Source organism: Hypanus sabinus, chromosome 22, assembly GCF_030144855.1.
Source record: "Hypanus sabinus isolate sHypSab1 chromosome 22, sHypSab1.hap1, whole genome shotgun sequence".
NCBI classification, from domain to species: domain Eukaryota; kingdom Metazoa; phylum Chordata; class Chondrichthyes; order Myliobatiformes; family Dasyatidae; genus Hypanus; species Hypanus sabinus.
The window spans coordinates 55017130-55043722 of record NC_082727.1 but is presented as its reverse complement, the minus strand read 5'-3'; the positions used below and the strand labels follow the sequence as shown (position 1 = coordinate 55043722).

The following is a 26593-nucleotide window of genomic DNA, read 5'->3' as shown; positions in this document are numbered from 1 at the left end:
TCAAATATTCCAGGACTTGAACCTTACTCATTCATACTTTGTGTTTTAAATCGGCAGTGAAACTAGATAAACTCAATAGACTGTGCTCTTCAAGCATGAAAAAGTGATTAACCTTCTAAATTTTAGACAAGCTAATTTTAGCAAACTCCCTGGGATCCTGTTAAACCTGCAATCTGTGAAACAACAGTTCTTCAGATAGTCTACTGTGCAGAGCTTCTGAGCCACAGAAAAAGTCATTCAGAGCTCCATTTGCCAATGGTAACTAAAGGTGATCAAAAGATTCAGGGATAGTGTGGGAAGAGTACTTGGAGACTGGCATAGTAGAGCAGAATCAAAAGACCAATTAGCCTACTCTTGTTCCTTTCCTCATGTTCCTTAAAGTGGAATATGGAATGAAAATGGAAAACTGACAGATTTCTGTTCCATATGATGATTGAACGGTGCTGATTAATAACTGACTGATAAGAGAAGTCTGGCTGGCTGTTAATCATTTGCTGCTCAATGAATATTGAAATTTATACATATTCAGTCAAATTTATATATCAGAGGTGAGCTGGAGGCTTGTTCATTCCATCCCTGAGCAAACTATAGGATCTGGTGGTGAAGCTCGTCCTCAGCATAGTGCCACAGAGGGTTGGAGTATTTGATCTTTTAAAGAATGTGAATGGAGTTAGGTACTTTTTAATGCTTTTAATTATTTATTGCAGTTTAAACCTGTTAAATTAAATTTGTTTATTCCTAAAACAAATAAAATTAATTTATTAATTGAATGTATTTGAATAATATTTAAATGCCTCTATCAAATATTGAAAAACTGTTGAAGAATAGCCTGCTTTGGTGTACTGGATGCCTGTTTGATACAGACGGCCTACCCTTTCAGCTCTCTAAATCTGTAAAGTAATAGAGGTAGGCAGGGACTGTGGACATCAAGTCTGGAATTTGGACTTTGTCTGGGACAATCCCCTATGATAATACATCAGTGAAACATTACTACAGCAACCTGAACAACTAAACCAATAAATGCCACTTCTACAGGATTGATCAAATGTCACAAAAAAAAAGATGGAAAGATGGAAACTGCTTTATTAAAGCAGTCATTCTCACCTAAACATCACTATTAATCTGGTTGTGGAGTGGAGATACGTCTCTACCAAAGGAAGTATGAGGCACTCCTTCCCTCCGCTAGGCTGAAGGTCACCTTTGGGCAAGATGTAACACCTTCTTAACCCCCTCCCCCAATCAGGGTCACGTGAAGCCATGACAGCAGGTGGTGGATGGACGTATGAGCATCTGGTGCATTTCACAAGTCCTGGTTATGCAACCACTGATACCAGGCAGACAATCTCTGAGGAGTATCGATAATGTTGGGGTTGCCTGTCTTCTAAAGGCACTGCCCAAAAGAAGGCAATGACAAACCACTTCTGGAGAAAAATTTGCTAGGAACAATCATGTTCATGGAGTACAATTATGTGTCAAAGCCATGCTAAATGGTATAACTGTTCTTATAAATGTTTTTATACCTTTATACATTTGTATTCAAACTAAAATAATGTTGTTACACTTGGGAATTGGGTATTCAAAGTACCTTGAAATATTTGATGCAGCTGTTATTTAAGAGCTTTAAGCAATGGGGTGGCCTTGGAGATGACCTTTTCCAATAATGAGGGTGCCAAGGACCAGACGGCACAGTCTCAGAATAAAATTATGTACCTTTAGATCAGGGATGAGGAAGGATTTCTTTAGCCAGAGGGTGGTGAACCTGTAGAATTCATTGCCACAGATGGTAGTGGAGGCCGAGTTATTGGGTTTATTTAAAATGGAGGTTGATAGGTTCTTGAATCATAATGTCATCAAAGATTATGGGTAGAAGACAGGAGAATCCATTTGAGAGGAATAATAAATCAGCCTTGATGGAATCATAGAACTTGATGGACCGAGTGGCCTAATTCTACTTCTATGTCTAATGGCCTTATGGTCTTAGTTTTCTAGCCATATGCAAGCAAATGTGAGTTTAAATTTTGGTGTGATAGTGTAAGTACAGTACTTATAACTTGATAATAGGACTAGAAGTATTTATGTATTAAAATGCACTGACGTTGTCTATGATACTTTGATGCTACATGAAATAATTCATGTCCTTTAACATCATGGATTAATTTGCATTTAATTTTTATTCATAAACAGGAACCATGGTACCATTCAGAAATAATTTCCTACTGTGGATTTTATTTTGAACTCAAAGCTATTCAAGAGAAAAAAGGTTCTAGTTATAGTTTCTACATGCAGGTAAAGAAATTCATTCTTAAAGTTAAAAGTCACTAAAATTGCAGTTGAAAACATTTTTCTCACAGCCCTATTATCATGGAAACTGCAGAATTGTGCTAATCAAATGTAAAATCAGACGAGCTGCTGGTAATAAAATAAGACAATAGAATAACAAGACAATCAACCATGTTTCCACTGCACTTAAAGGTCACAATCTCATCTATTATAATTGCCCTTTCATATAATTTGCCAGCATGCAAATTTTAGATGTACATGATCAAGTGATCTTCATTGTGACTTCATAGTGACCTTTGGTTCACACGCAGCATAGTACAGTGATTCAAAAGCACATGAAATAATCAGTATTTTTCACAAAATGCTGTTAATAGTGCCTCTGACATCAGATATTAATTTCAGAATCAGAATCAGGTTTAACATCATTGGCATATGTCATGAAATTTGTTGTTTTTCAGCAGACATACAGTTTAATATGTAATAGTAAAACCATAACTTCCAATGTATAGATAAAAAGAAAAGTAAATTAAATAAGTAGTGCAAAAAAGAGAGGAAAAAATACTAATGTAGTGTCCATAGGGTCAATGTCCATAGAAAAGTCTGATAGTGGAGGGGAAGAAACTGTTCCTGAAAGGTTGTGTATGTGTCCTCAGGCTCGTGTACCTCCTCCTTGATGGTAGCGATAAGAAGATGGCATGTACTGGGTGATGCCTTGTTGAGGCATCATCTTTTGAAGGTGTCCTGGATGCTGGGGAAGCTAGGGCCCATTGTGGAGCTGGCTGAGTTTAAAACTTTCTGCAGCTTTTTCCAATCCTGTGCTGTGGCCCTTCCATTCCAGATGATACAATCAGTCAGAATGCTCTCGACGGTACATCTGTAGAAATTTGTGAGTGTCTTTGGTGACATAACAAGTCTCCTCAAACTCCTAATGAAATATAGCTACTGCTGTGCCTTCTTTGTAATTGCACCAATACGTTGGGCCCACAATAGATCCTCAGAGATGTTGACACCCAGGAACTTGAAACTACTCACCCCTTCCACTTCTGAGCCTCAATGAGGACTGATGTGTGTTCCTTCGATCTCCCTTACTGAAGTGTACAATCAATTATGCAACTTGCATTGAATGCAAGGTTGATGCTGTGACCCCACTCAATCAGTTGATCTATCTCACTCCTGTATGCTTTTAGTTGCCATCTGAAATTCTGCCAGCAATAGTTGTGTCTTTGGCAAATATATAGATGCCATTTGGGCTACACCTAGCCATACAATCCTGGATGTAGAAAGAGTAGAGCAGTGGGCTAAGCATGTATCCTTGAGATGTGCCAGTGTTGGTTTTCAGCGAGGAGGAAATGTTATTTCCAATCAGCATAGGCTGTGGTCTCATGGTGAGAAAGTCAAGGATCCATTTGCAGAGGCCCAGGTTTTGGAGCTTGTTGATTAGAACTGACAGTATGATTGTGTTGAATGCTGAGCTGTAGTCAGTAAACAGCAGCCTGACATAGGTATGCTATTGTCCAGGTGATCGAAGGCTGAGTGGAGAGGTACTGAGATTGCAACTGCTGTAGACCTATTGTGGTGATAGGTAAATTGCAGTGGGTCCAGGTTCTTGCTTAGGCAGGAGTTGATTGTAGCCATAACCAACCTCTCAAAGCACTTCTTCACTGTAGATGTGACTACCACTGGGTGATAATCATTGAGGCAGCTCACCCTGCTCTTCTTGGCCACTGGTATGATTGACGCCGTTTTGGAGCAGACGGAAATCTCCGACTGCATCAGTGAGAGATTGAGGATTTCCTTAAACAATCCAACCAGTTGGTTGGCACAGGGTTTCAGAGCCCCACCAGGTACACCAGTAGGGCCAGATGCCTTGCAAGGGCTCATGCTCTTGAAAGATGTTCTGACATCAGCCTCTGATCTAGAGATCGCAGGGTCACCAGATGCTGTAGGGATTTGCACAGGTGTAATCTTTTTCTTGCTTCCAAAGCATGCTTAAAAGGCATTGAGCTCATTTGGGAGTGAAGCATCATGACCACTTACAATGTTAGGTTTTGATTTGTAGGATGTAATGCCTGCAAACCCTGTCAGAGCTGACATGCATTCAATTCCATCTCTAACCTCAAACAGAATTGTTTTATTGCCTTTAAAGTAGCCTTTGATTTTAAAATAGCTTTCAGTTTAAGCATGATTCATATTGTACTGTATCTTTGCTATCAGACCAAAATTGGCACAGCAGCAGTAGAAAACATGATTTATTCCTATTGAAAGAGTTGAAATAAAAGAGGGATACAGCATGGAAACAGATGCTTTGGCCCAATTGGTAATGCCAACCAGGCTGTGCCTGTACATAATAAAGTGGCCACTGAATGCATATATGTGGTCTCTGCTGCTATAGCCCATCCACTTCAAGGTTTAATGTGTTGTGCATTCAGAGATGTCTTTCTACACATCACTGTTGTAACCTGTGGTTGTTTGAGTAACTGTTACCTTCCTGTTAGCATGAACCAGTCTAGCCATTCTCCTCCGACCTCTCATTCTCAAGGCATTTTTGCCCACTAAACTGCTGCTGTCTGGATATTTTTCGCACCATACTCTGGACACCCCTGAGAGTGCTATGTGTGAAAATCCCAAAAGATCCACAGTTTCTGAGATATTCAAACCAACCTGTCTGGAACCAACGATCATTCCATGATCAAAGTCACTTAGATCACATTTTGTCCCCATTCTGATATTTGTTTGGAACATAATTGCATCTTTTGACCATGTCTGCATGCTTTTATGCATTGAGTTGCTGTCACATGATTGGCTGATTAGATATATGCATTAATGAGCAGGTGTGCAGGTATACCTAATGAATTGGTCACTGAGTGTATGTCTAGTTTTATTTTATCTATTTAGTATCATTGGTATTTGAATAGAAGTAGAAATATCAATAGACTATATAATTTGGTATCTGAGCACAGAATAGACAGACATAACTCAAAGTTAAGCTCTTTTAGAGCATATTCATCAGCAGAAACCATTCTGAAATGTTAAGATACATGGAATATTTTCATTGATAGTGATTGATTACATGCAACTGCATTAATTTTAAAAGTATCTGTTCAGTAACACAATTCAAGACTATGGGCATGAGTAAGCACTGAGGTAACTTACTGAACATGAGCTGCTGGAGAGATGCAATTCTCTATAAGTTGGGTTGTGAAGCTTGATGAATTATCTGGAACTTTGTCTGAGATCATCTGGAGTCAAGGAATACGTTTGCCAGAATGATGCCTGATAGTTGTGTGGAGACGATAAGACTGTTGTGAGAAAAAGGCACCTGCTATTTTTGAATTGTAACAACATTATTTGGGGCATTGGTAAATTAAGTTTCATATATTTCCAGTCACTTAATTTTTAATTGCAAATAATGTTATTAGCTGACCTATCCAAGAGAGACAAAGTATTTAAAAGGATGTGAAAGGAAAGTGAGAGTGAGAATATTTGTTAATAAAGAGATGAAATTGTTGACATCTTGGGCACTAGCCTACAAAGTACCCAGAACATCTTTAGGCAGCGGTGTCTCAGAAAGGCAGTGTCCCTTATTAAAGACCTCCAGCACCAGGACATGCCCTTTCCTCACTGTTACCATCAGGTAGGAGATACAGAAGCCTGAAGGCACACACTCAGTGATTCAGGAACAGCTTCTTCCCCTCTGCCATCCGATTCCTAAATGAACTTTGAAGCTTTGGACACCACCTCACTTTTTTAATATACAGTTTTTGTGTTTTTGCACAATTTTTAATAATCTATTCAATATACTTAATTGATTTACTTTTCCAGTTATTATGTTTTATTTTATTACTTTTTCTCTCTCTCTCTCTCTCTGCTAGATTATGTATTGCATTGAACTGCTGCTGCTAAGTTAACAAATTCCACATCTCATACTGATGATAATAAACTTGATTCTGATTCTGACATGTATTAAAAGTTCAAAATCATTGGAACCCGGAAAGAACTCCATTCATACAGATATTCTGCTCAAATTGACATTACTTACCACACCAAAATTATGGATTGGAATATTTGGACAGATTTGCAGCATATCTCAAGAAGGCAGTTAAATCACAAAGTGCTTACATGTCTGAGAGTAAACCTATGCCACATTATTTATTTCCATTGTTACAGTGAATTGCAGAATTGAGTCTTTTGCATAGAAGATGCAGAACCATAGAAATGAATGATATATTCTGAAAGCAATATATTCAGAAATATCCTGTTTGGCCTCAAAGCATAAAACACTCAAGCATTAGTGTTCTCACAAAAGGTTAATACAACAAACTATCATGCCATTAGATTGGAAATTACTTATAAATTTATGATCTGTGTTTAGTAAATCAGAATTTAGATATCAATTCAAGGCTCCATTTAAAGTGAATGTTCATCATGACGGAGCAAACTCTCTCTTGTTCTGCTAGAACTTCATGTTGTTTGGCTTATAAGTATTTGTATAGTTGCTAAGAAATTACAAACACTTGAGGGTTTCTCTAAGGAACCAATGCCATGTCTGCAGAAGATATCTTTGATCTTTGAACAGCCATCTGCCCAGATTCTCTCTTCCTTCAACAATCCAGGGAGTAATATATAGTTGCTATTTCCAGGTTAAAGGGTATTGCTTTATTGCTGTCACATGCCACTTGACCATTAACGTGATGAAACCATTTTCCTGTTCAATATTAGCCACAGTCTTTATATGAGGTATGATCTTTCTATGAGATGCAATTTCCCAATGAGAAACCTCAAGAATCCTTACCAGAAGGTGTAAGTTTTATGTCTGTTCAGCTGTTGTTTCTGTCTATTTAATATAGGTGATGATCCTTACATCACACCACTTTGTTTGGCAAGTGAATGCCTTGCTGCAGGGAAAGTTCCAAACTGTCTTGTAGGCTTGTTGATCTGGTATCCCCTGAGAAGGACCTCAGGTGTAGATAGGTTTTAAGTAAATAATTCTGAACTTTTAATGAAGCTGCAGTATGTAACCTCCTCCACAGCCTTAAGAGTATTGATTGCAAAACGAAGCAGAGCTTTACCCTTGTGTACAGGTTTGCAAGAGATCATAGTCTCAGCAAGCCTGTGATAGAAAAATGCTAGTTCTCGCTTTAAAACTTAACATCTGGCTACAAGAGCTTTAAAACAATAAAGATCACCTGTTTGTTGTGAAGATTATAAATTTCAGTGATTAATTCCAGGACAGAAGATATTTGTTTCTAAAATAAATTGTCTTTTAATTACAATGGTATGAAAAAACTGAGTAAGGGTATGTGCAAAAATTAATTTTCAGCATTCAGACATGGAATAATTAACAAGTAGCTTGGCTCTTATTTACTAGAAGAAGCAATAATAAGTTGCAAAGCTTCTTTACAAGTGTGGCTTTGGCACCTAAAATCATGAATCCTTACAGGTGACCAAATGAAGCCAACATTAACAGTGGTAGCTTACCCAATATGACCTTTGGAATAGTATAAATATTCCTTATGAAATCCCTGCAGAAAAGGTGGATACAATTCCTAAGCAAACAGCCATAAATTATGCATAGTCATGCCTAAACAAAAGAAGTTAATTGAATTTGTAAATCAAGTTACGTATTAAAGGCAAGGTTAGTCAAGGATTACTTTTGAATATACTGTACCAAGTTATCATAAGGCACTGATGACAAAGCATTTAACCAATCTGGGTTATGATTATTGATTTAAAAACAAGAGAAATCTGCAGGTGCTGGAAATCCAAGCAATGCAAACAAAATGCTGGAGGAACTCAGCAGGTCAGGCAGCATCTAGGAAAAGAGTACAGTCAAGGGGTTTCAGCCCGAAACATCGGCTGTACTCTTTTCCTAGATGCTGCCTGGCCTACTGTGTTTCTCCAGCATTTTGTATGATTATTTGTCACCTTTCAGTAGTCTGTCTCATGGTTGCATCTTATGCTGGAAAATAATGCTATAATTGTTGGCATAACTCAGTGGCCACTTTTCATGTCATGTTTGTGGTCTTCTGCTGCCGTAGCCCGTCCACTTAAGAAGCAGAATCGGGTTTAATATCACTGGCATATATTGGGAAATTTGTTAACTTTGCGGCAGCAGTACAATATAGAGTAACACTGTGAATTACAGTAAATATATATGTAATTGTTGAATTCAATAAGTAGTGCAGAAATAGAAATAATAAAGTACTGAGGTAGTGTTCATGGGTTCAGTGTTCATTCAGAAATCGGATGGCAGCGGGAAAAAAGCTATTCCTGAATTGCTGAGTGTGTGCCTTCAGGCATCTGTATCTTCTTTCTGATGATAACAAAAAGAACAGGGCATATCCTGGGTGGTGAGGAGTACTGAATGTTGGACACCACCTTTTTGAGGCACTGCTCCTTGAAGATGTCTTGGATACTAAAGCAGGAGCATGAACAGGAAGGAAAGCAGAATGTTGAAGTTAAAAAATGTATTTGAACTGATGGAGAAATCTTAATAAGGAGACTATGACAAAGAAGAGAATGTACTATAAGAAGGAATTGCCATGTACAAACTGTTCTGGTGACAATCACCACAACTCTTGTTCCAAACAAAAAAATCAAGCACATGGTTAGGGCCAAAAAATGGAATAAATGGCGGATCGTAAATTAAATGTATTCCAGAGAGGAATAGTGAATTGTTTAGAGAATTCAGAAGATATTCAGATTATTGAGATTCAACAAGTGTATTGAAGTTCTTTTTTATAATCAACAGTTCTTTGATTTGTGAAATAACTTCATAAACTCCATGCAAAACTGAACATTATGGTAAAAAATGATAATATGAGCAGGGTGGTGTGCCACTCAGTCCATTATCAGCTTTCTTTCCAGAACAAGAATTTAGTGATCCCTGAAAAGCACTGTTAGCCTACATGTCAGTCATTTACTCCAATCTGACCAGAAGCAGCCACTTGCCCAAATAGTCAAAGTGAAGTTCATAATGAGTTGATTACACTTTTTTCACTTGAGCACTAATGAGCACTATGAAATATCAAAAGCCTTGATTTCGGTTTATGGAGGAGTCCAACTGCTGAGATCCATCATGCTGAACATCCTTACAGAACTTCACCATAAAATATCTAGAGCAGCATTTCAGTGGAGCATGATGCAGTACGAGACCCAGGTTGATGAAACACTTATCTCCATACACATGATCACTGAAAGATCTTACAGGTCAAGTGAAGCACAGTAGCCTTATCTGTAATGCACCACATAGTCAAACAAGGCACCTTTCTAGCCAGCTGTTACTACTGAGTGCCATTGAGTTGTCATCGGCTCATGGCTACCCTGTTGATAGTGTAGTTGTCCATAGGGTTTTCACGGCAAGATAAGGAGGTAGATTGCCAGGCCTTTCTTCCACGCAGATACTGCTACTGCCTAGGTTGGGGCCCATCAGGATTCAAACTCAGAACCATCTGCCTCAAAGTCCAGTGTTGATGCCACTGCACCACCAGCTGGCCCAAGTAGACAACTAGCTCTCATAAAAATGGAACAATAAAACTGTTAGTTTGAACTAAAAGCAGAAACTGTTGAAACACTCTTTGAGCCAAACATCAACAGTGGAAAGGAGAACAGAGCTAATGTTTCAGATTAAGGACCTTCTGCTAAAACTGACCAGGAGAGAAAATCAGTTAGTTTTAAATTGCAGAGAGTGTGGGGGAGGCATGCACAGAACAAAGGGAATATTTCTGAGGCAGTGAGGCTAGTGTGCCAAGAAAATAAAGTGGGTGATAGATTAAAGAAGGCATTTACAGAGAGGACAGAAGCAAAGACATGCAAAAGCCATGAGACGAGACCAGCTAAAGTGAGTAAGCACTAATAAAGCAATATGAACATTGCTTAAGCTTTATGGATTGCCTGGTGGTGCTCAGCCAATATTACAGATAAATGTCTTATGGCAAAAGAGGACAGTCTGACACAAACAGAAAGCACGTTATCTGAAACTATTTAGTCTATAAGACTTGCACCATGCCCAAACAGAAAATGACCTGCTGTTGATCCAGCGTACATTGGATTTCATTACAACAGTTCAGGAGGCCACAGACAGATGGATTGGAGTGGGAGTGGGATGGAAAATTAATGTGATAAGCTAAAGGAAGCTCAGGGTCAGGTCTGTGGACTGAACATAAGTGCGTCACAAAGAAGTCAACCAATTTGTGTTGGGTTTCTAAATGTGTAATGCTGTTACAATGCCAGTGACTCGGTCTGATTCCACTGCTGTCCATAAGGAATTTGTACGTTCTCCCCATGACCATGTGGATTCCTCAGGTGCTCCAGTTTCCTCCAACATTCCAAAGGCGTACGGGTCAGTAGATTTATTTGTCACATGGGTGTAATTGGGTGGTGGGGGCTCATAGGGCTGGAAAGGCCTGTTACTGTGCTGTATCTCTAAATAAAATAAACGAGACTGGAAGAAATGTAAATGAGTCACTGCTTCACTGATTTCACTTGGAAGAAGTGTTTAATTCCGTGGGATGGGAAGAAGTTGTTTGTAGAGTTGTTCGCCAAGCCTGGAGGTTGTAAACGTTCTGTCACCAGTCGAGGTGACATCATTGGTGTGCAATGAAGTGCTATTTTTGTCGGTTGCTCATATTTATATGGGAAGAGGTGGAAAGAGAGATGAAAGCAAAAAGGGTTGACCAGGGAGTTGCAAAGGGAACACTTGTTAGGAACGCTGAAAGATGAGGGGAGAGGAAGATGCATCTGGACCTGGAATCATATTCAAAGTGGCAGGAAATATGGAAGATGAATGGAGAGTCTAGGTGGAGAGAGAAGGATCAGGGAAACTCTGACCAGAGTGAGAGAGGATAAGAACACTGCTGTAGAAAATAGATTCTGTTAACCATGGAAGAGGTAAAGCCATAGTTCAGAAAGAACAAAGATAACTTAGAGGCACCTGATACAATGGCGGTCAACAAAGTGAGAAATGAAGTGGTATCCTCACAAGAGGCAAGGTGGTGGGAAAGCCATGATAGTCTGTGGCCTTGGAATGGATGTTGGCTGCTAACTGCATCCCCCAAAAAGACAGGCATAGTTTGGGCCAATGTTGGTATAACTTCCATGGAACCTGTACAAAGGACTCTGAAGCCACTACTAAAACTCATTAGCTAACAGTGAAAAAGAAACCCCTGACATTGATTCAGGTAAAAGCACCATGGCAAATCACAGATTTTCAGATCACTATGCAGATTATCAGATGGTTGCTCAGCTCCCACCAGAACTACTCCTTCAGCCCAGGAAGACTTAAAGAAGTATGCATCAACAAGTAACACCAAGAGGTATGTACAACACAAGGTTGATTGCATTCATCATAATTGATGGAAAATCCTAATTAAATTTATTTATTTTAAACATAGTGGGAATGACAAATTTGACTCTCAAGAATGCAGTGAAGAATGCACTCCAAGTGGCCGTCACTGGGAGTGGGCATTGTGTTGAAGCCCGAGAACAGAAAACAAATCCGTGCTGATTAAAGCATCAAGCCAGACTAAAATCATTGAAGTCAATAACCCCTCTTCTCTCTATGACCATTAACTCTTCCCTCCTTGGATCCCATGCCAACAGGTTGAGGAGCAATTGTTGACCTACGGCCATTAGGCTTCTGGACTGGCATCACTCAGCACAGCACTAAACTAACTCCACAACTGTGGACTCATTTATGGGGATTCTTCAACTCATGCTCTATGTGTTATCTGTTTACTTCTTTATTACTATTTGCACATCTTTGTTGTGTATGGTTTTTCATCAATTCTAATGTGTTTCTTTGTTTTATGGCTGCCTGCAAGAAGATAAATCTCAAGGTTGTATATGGTATACATAGTTTGATAATAAATGTACTTTGAACTTCAAAAGACACACCGATGTGTGTCCCTAGTGGAAATCTTCATGACCTGGATTCCTCTATCAAATCTCTACCCATGGCTTTAAGAGAGTATGTGCTCTCTCTAGTGCTCAGATGATTGAATTTGTTCAATAGTAACAGATGGCATACATCCTTCCCCACTAATCTCCTTCCTGGCACTTATCCCTGCAGGCTGCCTAAGTGCTACACCTGCCCATTCACCTCCTCCCTCACCTCTATTCAGTGTCCCAAACAGCTCTTCCAGGTGAGGCAACATTTCACCTATGAATCAACTGGGGTTGTCTATTGTGTCTAGGGCTCCCGATGCGGCCTCCTCTACATTGGTGAGACCTGTCGTAAATTGGGAGACTGCTTCGTTGAGCACCTCTGCTTCATCTACTGAAAGCAAAACTTCCCAGTGGCCAAACATTTCACCTCCAATTCCCATTTTCATTCTGGCATGACAGTCCATGGTCTTCTCTTGTGTCATGATGAGGCCACCCTCAGGATGATGGGACAACACCTTATATTCCAACTGGGAAACCTCCAAACTGATGGCATGAATATCAATTTCTCCTTTCGGTAAAAAATGTTTCCCTCCCCCTCCGCTCTTCTTCTATTCCGCGCTCTGTCCTCTTACCTCTTCTCACCTGCTTATCACCTCTCCCTGTTGCCACACCTTCCCTTTCTCCTATGATCCACTCTGCCTCCTATGAGATTCCTTCTTCTCCAGCCCTTTATCTTTCCTACACACCTGGCTTCACCTGTCACCTTCTAGCTATTCTCCTTCCCCTCCTTCACATTTTTATTCTTGCATCTTACCCCTTCCTTTCTCGTTTGGAAGAAGAGTCTTGGCCTGAAGTGTTGACTGTTTATTCATTTCTATAGATGCTGCCAGACTTGCTGAGTTCCTCCAGGATTTTATGTGTTGCTTTGGATTTCCAGCATCTGCAGAATTTCTCATATTTATGGTATACAGTTAAACAGGTTGCTTTTGTTGTGGAGTAGAAAGATCGGAATCACAGTTTGTATATTATGCCAATTGGCACCAGTTTTGAATATTGTTTCACAATGCAGAAAGGTTCAAAACATAAGAGCATTAAACATAAACACTTTAAGTAGCATAAGGTTGGCGCAGTAGTGTACTAGTTAGTGCAATTCTTTACAATGCCAGTGATTAGCAAATGGCATTCAATTTCCACCGTTATTGGTAAGAAATCCCCATGACCACGTGGTTTTCTTCTGGGTGTTCTGGTTTCCTCCCACATTCACAAAGCATATGTTTAGGGGTTAGTAAGTTGTGGGGTGTGCTACGTGGCAGCAGAAACACTGTAGCACTATGTTGCTCATTGACATAAACAGAGCATTTCACTGAATGTTTCAATGTTTTGATGTACTTGTGTCAAATAAAGATAATCTTATCCTTAAAATCTTAGATGCTGTTGTAAGCAAAATGACCACATCACCATCAAACACTTCTTGGCTGTGCCTTCACCTCTGGTCCACTTTTCTGTATCATTCCCATGTCCCTTGATTCCATAAGTGTGTAAACATCCATCAAACTCCTTAATGTATTCAAAGCCAACGTTTTCTTCATCGTAGTTCTAAATGGCCAATCCCTATTGTGGAACTATCCCCTCATTCTACATAGTCCAGCCAAAGTAAATAACCTCTCAGCATTTACAAAAAAAATTTTCTCTAGGAATTGGTTATGTTTCAAAATTTACATCTCTTTTTTTAAAAATTCTCATGAGAATAGAATGGCTATATTGTTTCCCCAGAGGACAACCTGACTGATATGAGAATAAGTCTACTGAAACTATATTTCAATAGCTCCATGGCAATTACAGCCTTCCTTAACGTACAGAAAGCAAAACTCTTGCACTATACTCCAGGATGTGGTCTTACCAAAACCCTGCAAGATTGCAATAAGACATCCTTATTCTTGCACTCCAACTGTTTTGCAATGAATGGCAACATACCATTTGCACCACTAATAGCTTGCTACTTCTGAGTTCATAAGCCAAAATACTGAGAACCCTTTCCACACTGATGTTTATCAATTACTCAGCATTTAAAAAAAATTGGGCTAAATATTCTAAAGTGAATATACCTAATTTTGAAATGCATTTAGAGAATGACCTTGCTAATTTCTTCCAGGTTTATGAAGTACTGATTTTTATAAGCACAAAATATCCAAGGAATCACGTACGATTCTTTCTCTTTCAGCACGATTATACAGGTAGCCTTGTCGAAGTTCAAGAGGCACAGGAAACGTGACAACTTACTGGCATCATCTCCCAAATGATGTGTCCTCTAAAATAACTGTTCACATTAGTCCTAGTGAGTTAGATGCCCCTTTGCTGGAGGTGGCGAATAACATTTTATGAGGGGTGTGTGAGGTCAAAGTGTGGGCTTTGAAGAGTGTTGGCTTCATTGAGGAGAATGAATAGTAACTAGGTCTAGATTTTTTTTCTGTGTGTCTTAGTGTCTTTCTTTCTTAGTAGAGGAAGTCTAGTGACAATAATGTAAGAGAAGACCCAGTGAAAACAGATTGGGAGAAGATGTTTGCAGGTAAAACAGCAGCTCACAAGTGGGAGTTTCTTAAAGAATGTTAGTAAGAGTTCAGGGCCAGAATGTTCTGATGAGTGTAGATGGCAGAGAATGGCAAGACAAGGGAACCTGAAAGACAAAAGATGTTGCAAGTTTAATCAGGAAATAGCAGAAAACATATGGCAGGTATAAGCAACAGGGATGAAGGGAATTTCTTGAGAAATGTAGGGTGTGTAGACATCTTAAGGAAAAAATCAAGAGGGTATAAAGGGACAATGAAATATACCTGCCAAGTAAGATTAATAGGAATCCAAAACATTCTATAGCACATCAGGAGTGAGCCTGTAATCATGGAAAGAAAGGGTCTCCTGAGGGACCAAAGAGGTAATCTATTTGTGAAGTCCTATGATGTGGCCAAGGTCCTAAATGAATACTTCCCCTTTGTACTTATCAAGGAGAAAGGTGTTCAATTAAGTATTGCTTTTAATTTTAGCACTAATTTATTGAAAATGGACTTTTCCCAAAATGAAATGTGATAATGCCCATGACTAGTTTGTCAGAGAAAATGGATAGTATTGTCCCATGGATCAATCTTGCGCCTGGCCCTAAAAGCCCTCATACCATTACTTTTCAATCTCCATCTGGTGGACCCTGTGCTTCCCAATGACCATGCTGATCTCTACTTCTCTGCTTTTTGTCTATCAGAGAGTCAGCTGGCTCACTCTCATCTTCCTCAACAGAGCACGAACTGCCCTTCTGGTCAGCTAGTACTCAAATGTGAACGTACTAACACACTTGTTTTATTCCTAAACATGCCCCATTCCCAGTACCGGATCAGACTGCAGAATTTTCTTTTCTGTGTGAAGGATCCTTTCTTTAGCCAGTTACACTATTGAAATCTGTAAAGGTTCACTGAAATGATCATTGGCAACCCAAACAATGATCATGTAGAGTGCCTTTAATGAGTGCACTGCAATTTCTAGACCTCTGTATGTTTCTGATGTATTCTGCTTTATTCTGTAGCCTTGAACTTTTTATTAATTCCACTAAGCACAGCTCAAATACCATATTCCAGTTTGCTGATAACTCCATTCTTGGAGGCCAGATCAAAGTTGGTGATGAATCAGCATGTCGGAGGGAGACTGAAAATCTGCCTGAGTGGTGCCATAACAACAACAACCTCTTACTCAATGTCAGCTAGACCAAGGAGCTGATTATTGACTTCAAGAGAGGGAAATCAGAATCCATGAGTCAGTCCTTATCAGAGGATAAGAGGTGGAGAGGGCCCGCAACTTTACATTCCTTGGTGCTATCATTTTGGAGGACCAGTCCTGGGCCCAGCATATGAGTGCAATTATGAAGCAAGCATGGCAGCTCCTCTAGTTCATAGGAGTTTGTGAAGATTAGGCATGACATCTAAAAATTTGAAAGTTTGAATAGATGTGTAATGGAGAGTATGTTGACAGGCTGCATCACAGCCTGGTCTTGAATAAGAAATCCTACAAAAAGTAGTGGATACAGCCCTCCACACTGCCTGAGGATAAAAGGTAGAAGTGAATCAGTACAGCAAAAAAGAACTTTGACCAGTGGCCAATCGACATTTGGGATTGATTTGAAAGAGCAAGTTAAAGGAAGGCAGGGACAAGCACTGTGGGCATTGTTGCAACAGCCGTCATCTAAGTGGACATAGTCAGAGAGGTGATCTTGACGCTTCAGCAAAGAGAGGCTTCAGCAAACAGAGCAATGCCATTCCTTCTGCCTTCCTGCCTGTCCTTTCGATACAATGCATATCCTTGGACATTAAGCTCCCAGCTATAAACTTCTTTCAGCCTTGATTCAGGACTGGGTGTGCTGTTACTAGAGAGGGTTCAAATGAGGTTCACGAAAATTATTCCAGGATTGAATGCCTTGTCATATGAAGAGCATTTGATGCCTCTGGGCCTGTATTCACTGGAATTCATAAGAATGTGTAGTGACCTCATTGAAGCCTATCAAATGGTGAAAGGCCTTGATAGAGTGGTTGTGGAGAGAATGTTTTTTATGGTGGGAGTGTCGAAAACCAGCCGACTGAGCCTCAGAATAGAGGGGAGTCCTTTTAGAACAGAAATGAGGAGGAATTTCTTTAGCCAGAGAGTGGTGAATCTGTGAAATTCTTTGCCACGGGCAGCTGTGGAGGCCAAGTCTTTATGTATATTCAAAGCAGAGGTTGATAGATTCTTGAACAGTCAGGCATGAAGGGATACGGGGAGAAGGCAGGAGATTGGGGCTGAGAGGAAAATTGGATCAGCGATGATGAAATGGTGGAACAGACTCAATGGGCCAAATGGCCTGATTCTGCTCCTGTATATTGTGGTCTTATGGTCCTATATAACATGTCCACTTTTTACTTTAAAAGCCTTTCTCAAAAAGATGGTCTGCAATTGCAAGGACACAATATCCCTTTGGTCTAGTTACTAGAGATCTTTAAAATGCATAATGAATGCTCATTTTAGCATAAATGTTTGCAAGTCACAGAAGAATGAAATCTGAATGCCAAGAGCAGCCAGGCAGTATATGCATATATGTAACAGAATAGCGAGAAAAGGAACTGTGGCCTCTATTATGCATAATTTGTAGACGTTCACTAAATTAAGTTACAGAAAGATCAAATGAGTAGCTCTATCTGTCAATATAATTATGTTGGGCATGTGTAACATTTGCATTTACTGTGCAAATTAGAGGAAAATATTCTGCAAGTGATCTGGTTCAATTTGTTCTACCTTAATTAGCATTAGTTAAATATTCAGAGTATTTTATCTTTCATGGCTGCCTTTTATCTTTTAAAGAAAATTGAATAATATTGCTTTGGGGTAAAATAATAGTGTCATATTAATCCCCATTACCTTGCAAGCAGGGATCAAGATGGTGATCATGTTCGCTACGGTGTTTTAGTAAAATGATTTAAATAATAAAATAGGGTACACAAACTGAACACAGGACGACTGGCTGATAAATAGTGGCAAGAATGAATAGAGCATGGCGGTGTGATTATAAGCTGTTATAACTGTTCAGCCATTTCCCCCTATTGTTGGAAAGCTCAGTACATGGTAGAATAGTAGTTAGCACAATTCTTTACAGTAAGGGTGAAATGAGTTCAATACTGCCGATGCCTCTAAGGAGTTTGTATGTTCTTCCCGTTACCAGGTGGGTTTCCTCCTGGTGCTCCAGTTTCCCCTAAAGTCCAAAGACATTCTAGTTAGTTGGTTAATTGGTCATTGTGGATGGCCCCATGATTAGGGTAGAATTAAATCGGGGAATTGCTGGTTTAATGGGCCAGAGGGGCTGTATTCTGCACTGGATCTCAATGAATAAATAAACAAACAAACATGAAAGAGAACTGAAGCAGCCTGCTTTGGCAGTCTGGTAGTTCTTACAGAACTGCTTGAAAGTTGGAGAGAGTAGGTATGTCTCATTCCATTGCTAAACAAATTTTCTACAGATGACAAGCTCCGCCTTCTGCCACTATTTACCTGATCCCTCTCCCTGAAAGGTTATTCCGAATTGATATTGTCTCCTTTCAATCTTATGTTATCCTCTTCTCTCATTCAGTTTCCAATCTATACACCCATTTTTGTTCAAAGTTATCACTATCTTTCTGTCTGATTTATTGGACTTTGACTCTGCCTACCAGTCCCTAGTCTTTGCTATCTTGGCAAGAGCCATTCCTAAAGGTCATTCATTGTTTGCTCTCCTACACAGTCAGCAATGAGTCAATCTTGTTGTTATCTGCACAAGTACATGAAGACACAGGTGCAATGAAAACCTTACTTGCAGCAGCATCACAGGCAAATATATCAGGTATATTGCATTTTTAAGTAAAATGTAAATTAAGCAGAATTTATGCACAATTTTGAAAAGAAAGAAAATAACCAGAACAAAAAAACTGAAGTCCATTGTAGCGCTAAGTGATCTAAGTTGTGATCGTGTTGCTATGCTGAGGTAGTGATTAATGTTGTGAAGGTTGATTCAAGAACTGAATGGTTGAAGGGAAGTGGCCATTCTTGAATCTGTTGGTGTTGCACTTCAGGCTCCAGTACATACTGCCTGACGGTAGTGTAAGAATATAGCATAGCCCAGATGGTGGGGATCTTTGATGATAGATGTTGCCTTCCTGAAGCAGCGCTTTATGCAGATACTACTGATGGTGGGGATGTATTGAAAATGAGTTCATTGCTCTCTGCACCTTCATACGTTCCTGTGCATTGGAATTGCAATACTAGACTATGATGCAACCAGTCAGAATACTTTCAACAGTGCATCTGTAGTAGTTTATTAGGGCATTAACCCATTATCCAGGACATGCCCTCATCTCATTGCTACTATCAAGGAGGAGGTACAGGAGCCTAAAGACACACACTCAACGTTTAACATTTTAGGAACAGCTCCTGCCCCTCCACCAACAGATTTCTGAATGGACAATGAACTCATGAACATCACATCACTATTTTTGCTCTCTTTTTGCACTACTTATTTCATTTAATTTATATATATAAATAAATTACGCACACATACTTGGTATTGTAATTTATAGGTTTTTATTTTTTTATATTACATTGTACTGCTGCCACAAGACAACAAATTTCATGACATTATGCAGTGATATTAAAGCTGATTCTGAACTTTCAGTTTTATTGTCGTTCCAGAGATTAAATCATGCAGATTCAAATATACCTTTTGGAATTACTGAACGCAATGCTTTCAGCTTAAGACAGGAACGTGAAGTGAAATATGAAATCCTAGTACAGACAGAAATAAATGAAGAATGGCAATTATTTACAACTGGTTACTTATGCCAGAAATTTGGTGTTAACAAAATGTCCTGCCAAAGCCAGGTAAGTCATTATTTTAACATCATTAACTATTATCTTTTTTAACCCACCAACAATTGCCAAAATGGAACCTACTAATTAAAAATTAACAGATTAACAATCCTTTATATAGTACTGTGGATGCAGTCATTGCCAGCTGATTTCTGATGTTAATAATTGACCAGGGATCAAAGGATATAAAGACAGTGAAACTAGGAGTAGGAATGTCAATAAATGTTTTATTGTAATTGCCCCAAGCTGTTTTTGAGTTTTTCTTTGTCCACTTGCATCTCCTGTGTAAACCTTCATAGCAGACATATATCTAACTTTAGAGGCAAAGAGAAATTCAATACGAAACCGGTCCTTTGACCTAGTTGTTCCAAGCCGACATCAGCCTCCTCCCTGCTAGTCCAAGATGTCCCCATTCGGTCCGTAACCCTTCAAGCCCTTGCCCTCTGGTCAAATCTAAATATATCTTAGATGTTGGAATTTTACGTGCCTTGACCACTTCCTCTGGCAGATCATTCCATGTGTTGTGGATAGTGCGGAGGGCTGTCATTGGTAGGATACAAAACTGGGCTGAGGAGTGGCGGATGGAGTTCAATCCAGATAAGTGTGAAGTGGTTCGTTTTGGTAGGTCAAATATGATGGCAGAATATAGTATTAATGGTAAGACTCTTCACAGTGTTGAGGATCAGAGGGATCTTGGGGTCCGAGTTCATAGGATGCTCAAAGCAGCTGTGCAGGTTGACTCTGTGGTTAAGAAGGCATATGGTGCATTGGCTTTCATCAATCATGGAGTTGAATTTAGGAGCCATGAGGTAATGTTGTAGCTATATAGGACCCTGGTCAGACCCCACTTGGAGTACTGTGCTCAGTTCTGGTCGCCTCACTACAGGAAGGATGTGGAAGCCATAGAAAGTGTGCAGAGGAGATTTACAGGAATGTTGCCTGGATTGGGGAGCATGCTTTATGAGAATAGGTTGAGTGAACTTGGCCTTTTCTCCTTGGAGTGACAGAGGATGAGGGGTGACCTGATCGAGGTGTATAAGATGATGAGAGGCATTGATCATGTGGATAGTCAGAGGCTTTTTCCCAGGGCTGAACTGATTGCCACAGGAGGACACAGGTTTAAGGTGCTGAGTAGGTACAGAGGAGATGTCAGGGGTAAGTTTTTTACTCAGAGAGTGGTGAGTACATGGAATGGGCTGCCGGCAACAATGGTGGAAGCGGATACTATAGGGTCTTTTAAGAGACTTTTGGATAGGTACATGAAGTTTAGAAAAACAGAGGGCTACGGGTAAGCCTAGTAATTTCTAAGGTATGGACATGTTCGGCACAACTGTGGGTGAAAAGATTGTGACTGTCCTCATGATTTTATAAACTTCTATGAGGTTATTTTTCAGTCTCTTGTGCTTCAATGAATAATGATCCATCATGGCCATCCTCTCCCTATAACTCAGGCCCTCTAGTCTGGGAATATCCTCATGAATCTTTTCTGCTCCTTCTCCATCTTGACTATCTTCCTTATAAAAGGGTGCTGGGCGATGGGGTGGAGATACGTCTCAACCAAAGCAGGTTTAAGGTGTTCCTTCCCTCCACTAGCATGCAGGTCACTTTTGGGCAAGACGTACCTCCTGCTCAGTCCCGCATCAGGGTCACGTGAGGCCATAGGAGCAGGTGATGAGCAGCTGGGATCACAAGTCCTGGTTATGCAACTATTGCCTTCTTCACCACCTTTTCTAACCATGTGACTGCTTTCAATGAACTGTGCTCTTGTACTCCCAGGTCCCCCTGTTCCACCCACTTCAAGGACTCTTCATCTCATTTTGTGATATTTATTTATTTATTTTCTTTTTGTACTTGCACAATTGGTTTTCATTTGCACACTGGTTTGCCCAAGTGGGTATGATCTTTCATTGATTCTATTATAGTTATTATTCTATTATGGATTATTGAGTATGCCTGCAAGAAAATGATTGTATGTCTGTGTATGTATATGTAGTTTAATAATAAATTTACTTTGAATTTTGTCAATGCCCTGACCTATCTTGTATAGATTCTACTCCAGTCTGACTGTCCAAACCAGTTTACGTCAAACTCATCTAAGTTTAAATCCATTTGCCATTCCTTAGTCCATCTTCTTAACTGAGCAAGCAACTCATTGTTACCTGCTTCACTATCAACAAGATAATTTAATATTTTCAGCAAATTTACTACATGTGTCACATACAGTACATTAACATCCAAATTATTATATAAATAATGAATACAGAGACCTCAACACTGAACCCTGGGGAATCCCACTAGTCACAGACCTCCAGTTGGAGAATTGACCAACTATCAGCCTCTGCTACCTGATATCAAGCCAATTATAAGTGCCTCTTATAAACTGCCCCTGATCCCCATGCAACCAAATCTTCCAGATGAGTCTGCCACATGGGACCTACTCAAGGGTTTTACTGAAGTCCATATGGACATATGCACTGTCCTGCCTTCATCTATCCCTTTAGTTACCTCTTTGAAAAACTCTGAAAGATTCATCAGACATGATCTCCACAATGAAAGTTGTGCTGACTATTCCTGATCAGGCCTTGACTGTCCAAGTGATGGCAGATCTTGTCCCTCAGAATTCTCTCCAGTTACTTCCCTACCGCTGTAAACAGAATCACCACCCTATAATTCCCTGGCCTGTCCTTGTTACCCTTCTTGGACAATGGAACAACATTTGAACAACACTTTCCATTCTTTGGGAATTTTACCAGTGGTTAATAATGAAGCAAATGTCTCTGCAAAGACCTCAACAATTTCTTCCAAGGTATCCATGAAGTCTGGAGGTGCATTTGGTCTTGTGCTTCAAGGCTGCTGATATCTCCTTCCTCCTATCATGCACATGTTCCAAAATCTCATTACTTATTATCCCCCACTTCTTTGGCAGCCATGGTCTTCTTAGTAAAACTGAGAAGAACTAGACATTAAAAATCTCAGCTATTTCCTGTGGTTCCAGATATAGCCGCAGAAAATGTTGTGTAACATACTGTAATATTAACAGTAAAAGGGTGACTGTTTCCTTAAGGTTGTCATAGCCAGAGGGGTAGTGGGGAGGAGCTCCCACTACCTATTAAATGTTCCCACTGTCAAGCCTCTGACAACCAAGTTCAGCTGTAGGCCTTCATGTCTGAAGCCTAGCAGAGCAGTTTTTACTGACAAGAGAAGAGGGAAATGTGGGTTGTTGGCACCATAAAAACCAGTTGCTTTGGGCGGCTTGTTAGCTCATCTAGGAGAAGGAAAATTCTGATCGCAAACCTCCGTTGCCTTGCGGCTATCCCCACTTACAGGGAAGACTTCGGGAGTATCCCCAAGGAAAAATCCAGAGTTGGAGTTGTACATTGAATTCAACGTTGACTGGCAATAGCTGCGACGCCTCTGGTGCCAAAATATATCCGCCTTTCTTTTCGATTCATCTGCAGCATAGTGAGGAAGACCCTGCTGCACATGCACCAGCTTGCTCCCCGTATCATACTGTCTTGTGTATCGGCTTCCATATCGATGTAGATAGCTGAGACGCAACATCCATGGTAGACACCAACCAACCAAGGGCCTCAAAAGGTGTCTAGGAAGAGACTACGCCTCTGAGCAGTCAGTCTCTCCTTAGTCACATTTTGGCTGAAATATAACTGAAAAATCTTGGGATCATCTTTAACCCATCTCATACCCTCTATTTTCCCTCCTAATTTCCCTCATAAGCCTGCTCTTAAACTGTATATTTGTTGAGGAATTCATTTGTACCCAGCTGCCTAAATGCAATGGATGCTTCCTTTTTTTTAACAGAGCTTCGATGTCTCTCGTCAGACAGGTTTCCCTATCATTGGTATGTCTAACCTAACAGGAACAAGCTGCCACCAGACTCTTGATGTAACCCTTTTAAAAGCTTCCCATTTACCTACCGTTCCTTTGCCTTTAAATAATCACCCTGTAGACCCCAACTAGATCCTACGTAAAGTTCAGGACTTTAATCAGTACCTTCTTCACCCTTTTTTAACCAGTACTTTTCCGCTGATCATTAGCTTGCTGCTGACATTAATGAAGTTGGTGTTACTGCAACAGTCAGTTTTATTGAGGACGTTGCTATATTGTATTTTGATATATAAAGTCTGTAACAGCTCTAAGATATTACAGCTCTAAGTACATATTCTATGCATACCTGTCTAGCTTTGCATAGAAATGTTTGACTTCACATTGCAAGATGTGAATCCCAAAACAATATAAACGTTGCGTAGGTGTTTCAGTCTTAATTGTTTATCAAAGAAAATTAATGATCCTTACGTTTTTTTTCAGATTCTGTTAGTGGATAGACTGACGATGCCTGTTTACGTGACCTTTGCTCTTCTTTTTCCTGCAACTTGAAGAAGTCAAATAAAACAATAAGAAATCATTGAAAACTTTGAATATCAATATTCACATCATGATTGTTTGATCTGGTATTCTCATTCTGCAAGGGATGTAATATTACCCCCCCCCCCCCACATCTGTTTGGGAGTTTACTTTTGGTAAGCGACTTTCTGAAAAGCTGTTATGAGTTTTTTTTTATTAAAACTTTTAATTTCAATCTTTAATTCAAAGGCCTTGATTAAAAACAAATGAGAAATACAGTACTAAAAATAGACAGCAGAGATAAAGTTCTCTTTAATTCTGCCAGGAAGGAGTTATCTTGGTTATACTGGGAAAAATTAAAGGTCCCCAAGTAAACCTTGGCAACATAAATGAGTTTAGATAGGAGATACATCTCTGTAAAAGGAGGTGTACGATGCTCTTTCCCTCCACTAGTCCACAGGTGATCCTTGTGCAAAGTGTAGCACCTCCTTATTCTCCAATCAGGGTCACATGAAGCCATGGGAGAAGGCAATGGATGGCCATATGAGCAGCTGGTGCTTATCACAAGTCCTGGTTATGCAATCACTGACACCAACCAATCTCTGAAAAGTTTAGTAACGACTGGTGTCACCCATCTTGTAAAGACACTGCGTGGAAAGGCCATGATTGCCCATGTCAGACAACAAGGCACATTACAAGTGAACAAATGAAGAAGCTAGTCCAGCATGATATATTTGTGTCCACATCACCTTCATCCAGTTCAAGCAATTTGGGAAGACAGTGTAGAAATATATTCAAGCCTTTGAGATTCTTATATATTTAATTTTGTGATGTAACAAAACTGAACCTATAAAATATGTTGAGAGTGTTCACAACAGGAGGCATGTAATGTTCTGGATCATTGTGTAACTAAGGGGAGGGCCTTGGGAAGTGCAGCTGTGTTGAAGTGGAAGAGCTGACCTGAAGAACATACAACAGTCGAAGCATAGCCTGAAAACTTGCATCAAAAAGCAACTTGGTACGCTGTAAATGAGAATCAGTCTCCAGCCATTGAGGAGTGGAGATGTTTCTTATTATTGCTAACAATATATATGACTCTGAACAGATCCAATATGTTTTTTTGTTCTTTGTTGTAAGACCTAGTGAAAGGTACATGACAATGAAATCTTCTGATCAATTGTTCAGCCTTGAAAATGTTCACTTTGTAAATATGTTTATTGCTCTTCACTTGTGAATGGAGTAAGTCACTCTCAAACACATTAATATATTTTATTTAATTGGGATTTTCATAGAAGTCCATAAAATTTGGCAAGTGGTGAGCTGACTAACTGAGTCAATTCTTAGCAATTTTCTGCATCCTGTCAAGATGAAAATCAAAACCTTTGTGTATTTAGAGATCACTAATACCTTTCCAAGAACTTTGAAGCAAATGATACCAAACAAATGGAAAAAACCAGGGTGCTGAGAAAGTTTAAGTTTGACTTCTGTTGCAATTAAGATGCTCTGTAAATCTAAGTAGAACCTTGCTTTTTTAATAACATGGTTTAAAGTTGAAACAGAAAGATCAACTCATAAAAATCATCTGCATTTTTTGCAAACTGAGGCCAATATTTCAAAGCTGAACTCAGCCCTTTTTGTAATTCAAGGCTGGTTACCATTTTTAGAACATTTTCTTTAAGCTGAACGTTTTAATATATAATTTTTGGATGAATAAATTCAGAGAATAATGCAGCCTTTTAGATTCTTTGTGATAACATCAACTAGAAATATTCTGCAAACAGAAACCGGTATTCATTTCAAAAAGACCTGATGACTCCTTAACAAGTGAACTGATCCAATTTTACAAGGAAACCTTTATCTAGTTAATGAGTTTGAGAACACAATGGTCCTTTCTGATGTAAGATGCGGGGGTGGCCAGAATGTCTGCATCTCTAATGATGGCACGATGAAAGAAAAACTGACAAATGCTGAACATTTTAAATTAGTTGCTTTCAGGGTTTTAATAGAAATGTCCGAACTTCAGAAAAAATTTTAAAAAAGGGTCCATGCAATATTTTCCAGCACTGTAAACATTTTGTTTTTAACTTTTGAAAGAATCATCTGATTGTATGAACAACTGTTCATAGGATATCCTGCCTGCAGATTCTATTTAAGCACTCTTTTGTTGGCAAACCAAAGAAATATCTAAACGTTTTGGTCTGCCTCTGTGAATCCAATCGGCACAGCACTTTTGTTTTCCTCGATTTTATGCAATAACTTTAAGAACAAGATATATTTTTCAAAGCTTAAAATTTGTATTTACTTTCCTGAAGTAAATATTGCTATATCTTCATAAACAAAGTTGTATTTATCATCAAAATAGCCCTGTCCCATTGTTATCTGTTACCATAAATCACTGTAGTTTTTTGCTATAAAGAACTATATTCAACTACTAATAACCATGAGCTTTATGTGACTTTGCTGCATATAAATTATACATGTTTTTCCCTGTGTTCAGATGATTTCCACAATAAATTGCTCAGGTAGGATGACCCACTTGATCAACACCTACCTGACACTGAGGATAAATATTAAAACCCTTAATAATGAGCAATGGCTAATATATTCAATAACACAAAAAATTCTGCTGATGCTGGACATACAGAACAGCATACACAACATG

General features: G+C 39.4%; 1 protein-coding gene across 1 annotated transcript in view; it reads left to right on the top strand.

Annotated features, from left to right (window-relative positions):
• Positions 1 to 26389, top strand: part of btbd16 (BTB (POZ) domain containing 16) — a 116087-nt gene extending 89698 nt beyond the window's left edge. Inside the window, exons 14-16 of the mRNA XM_059947775.1 lie at positions 2185 to 2286; positions 19393 to 19581; positions 23896 to 26389. Coding sequence (XP_059803758.1) covers positions 2185 to 2286; positions 19393 to 19581; positions 23896 to 23964 — 360 coding nt within the window. The 3' untranslated portion in view covers positions 23965 to 26389. The remainder of the gene's footprint in view (positions 1 to 2184; positions 2287 to 19392; positions 19582 to 23895) is intronic.
• Positions 26390 to 26593: the final 204 nt, after the last annotated feature.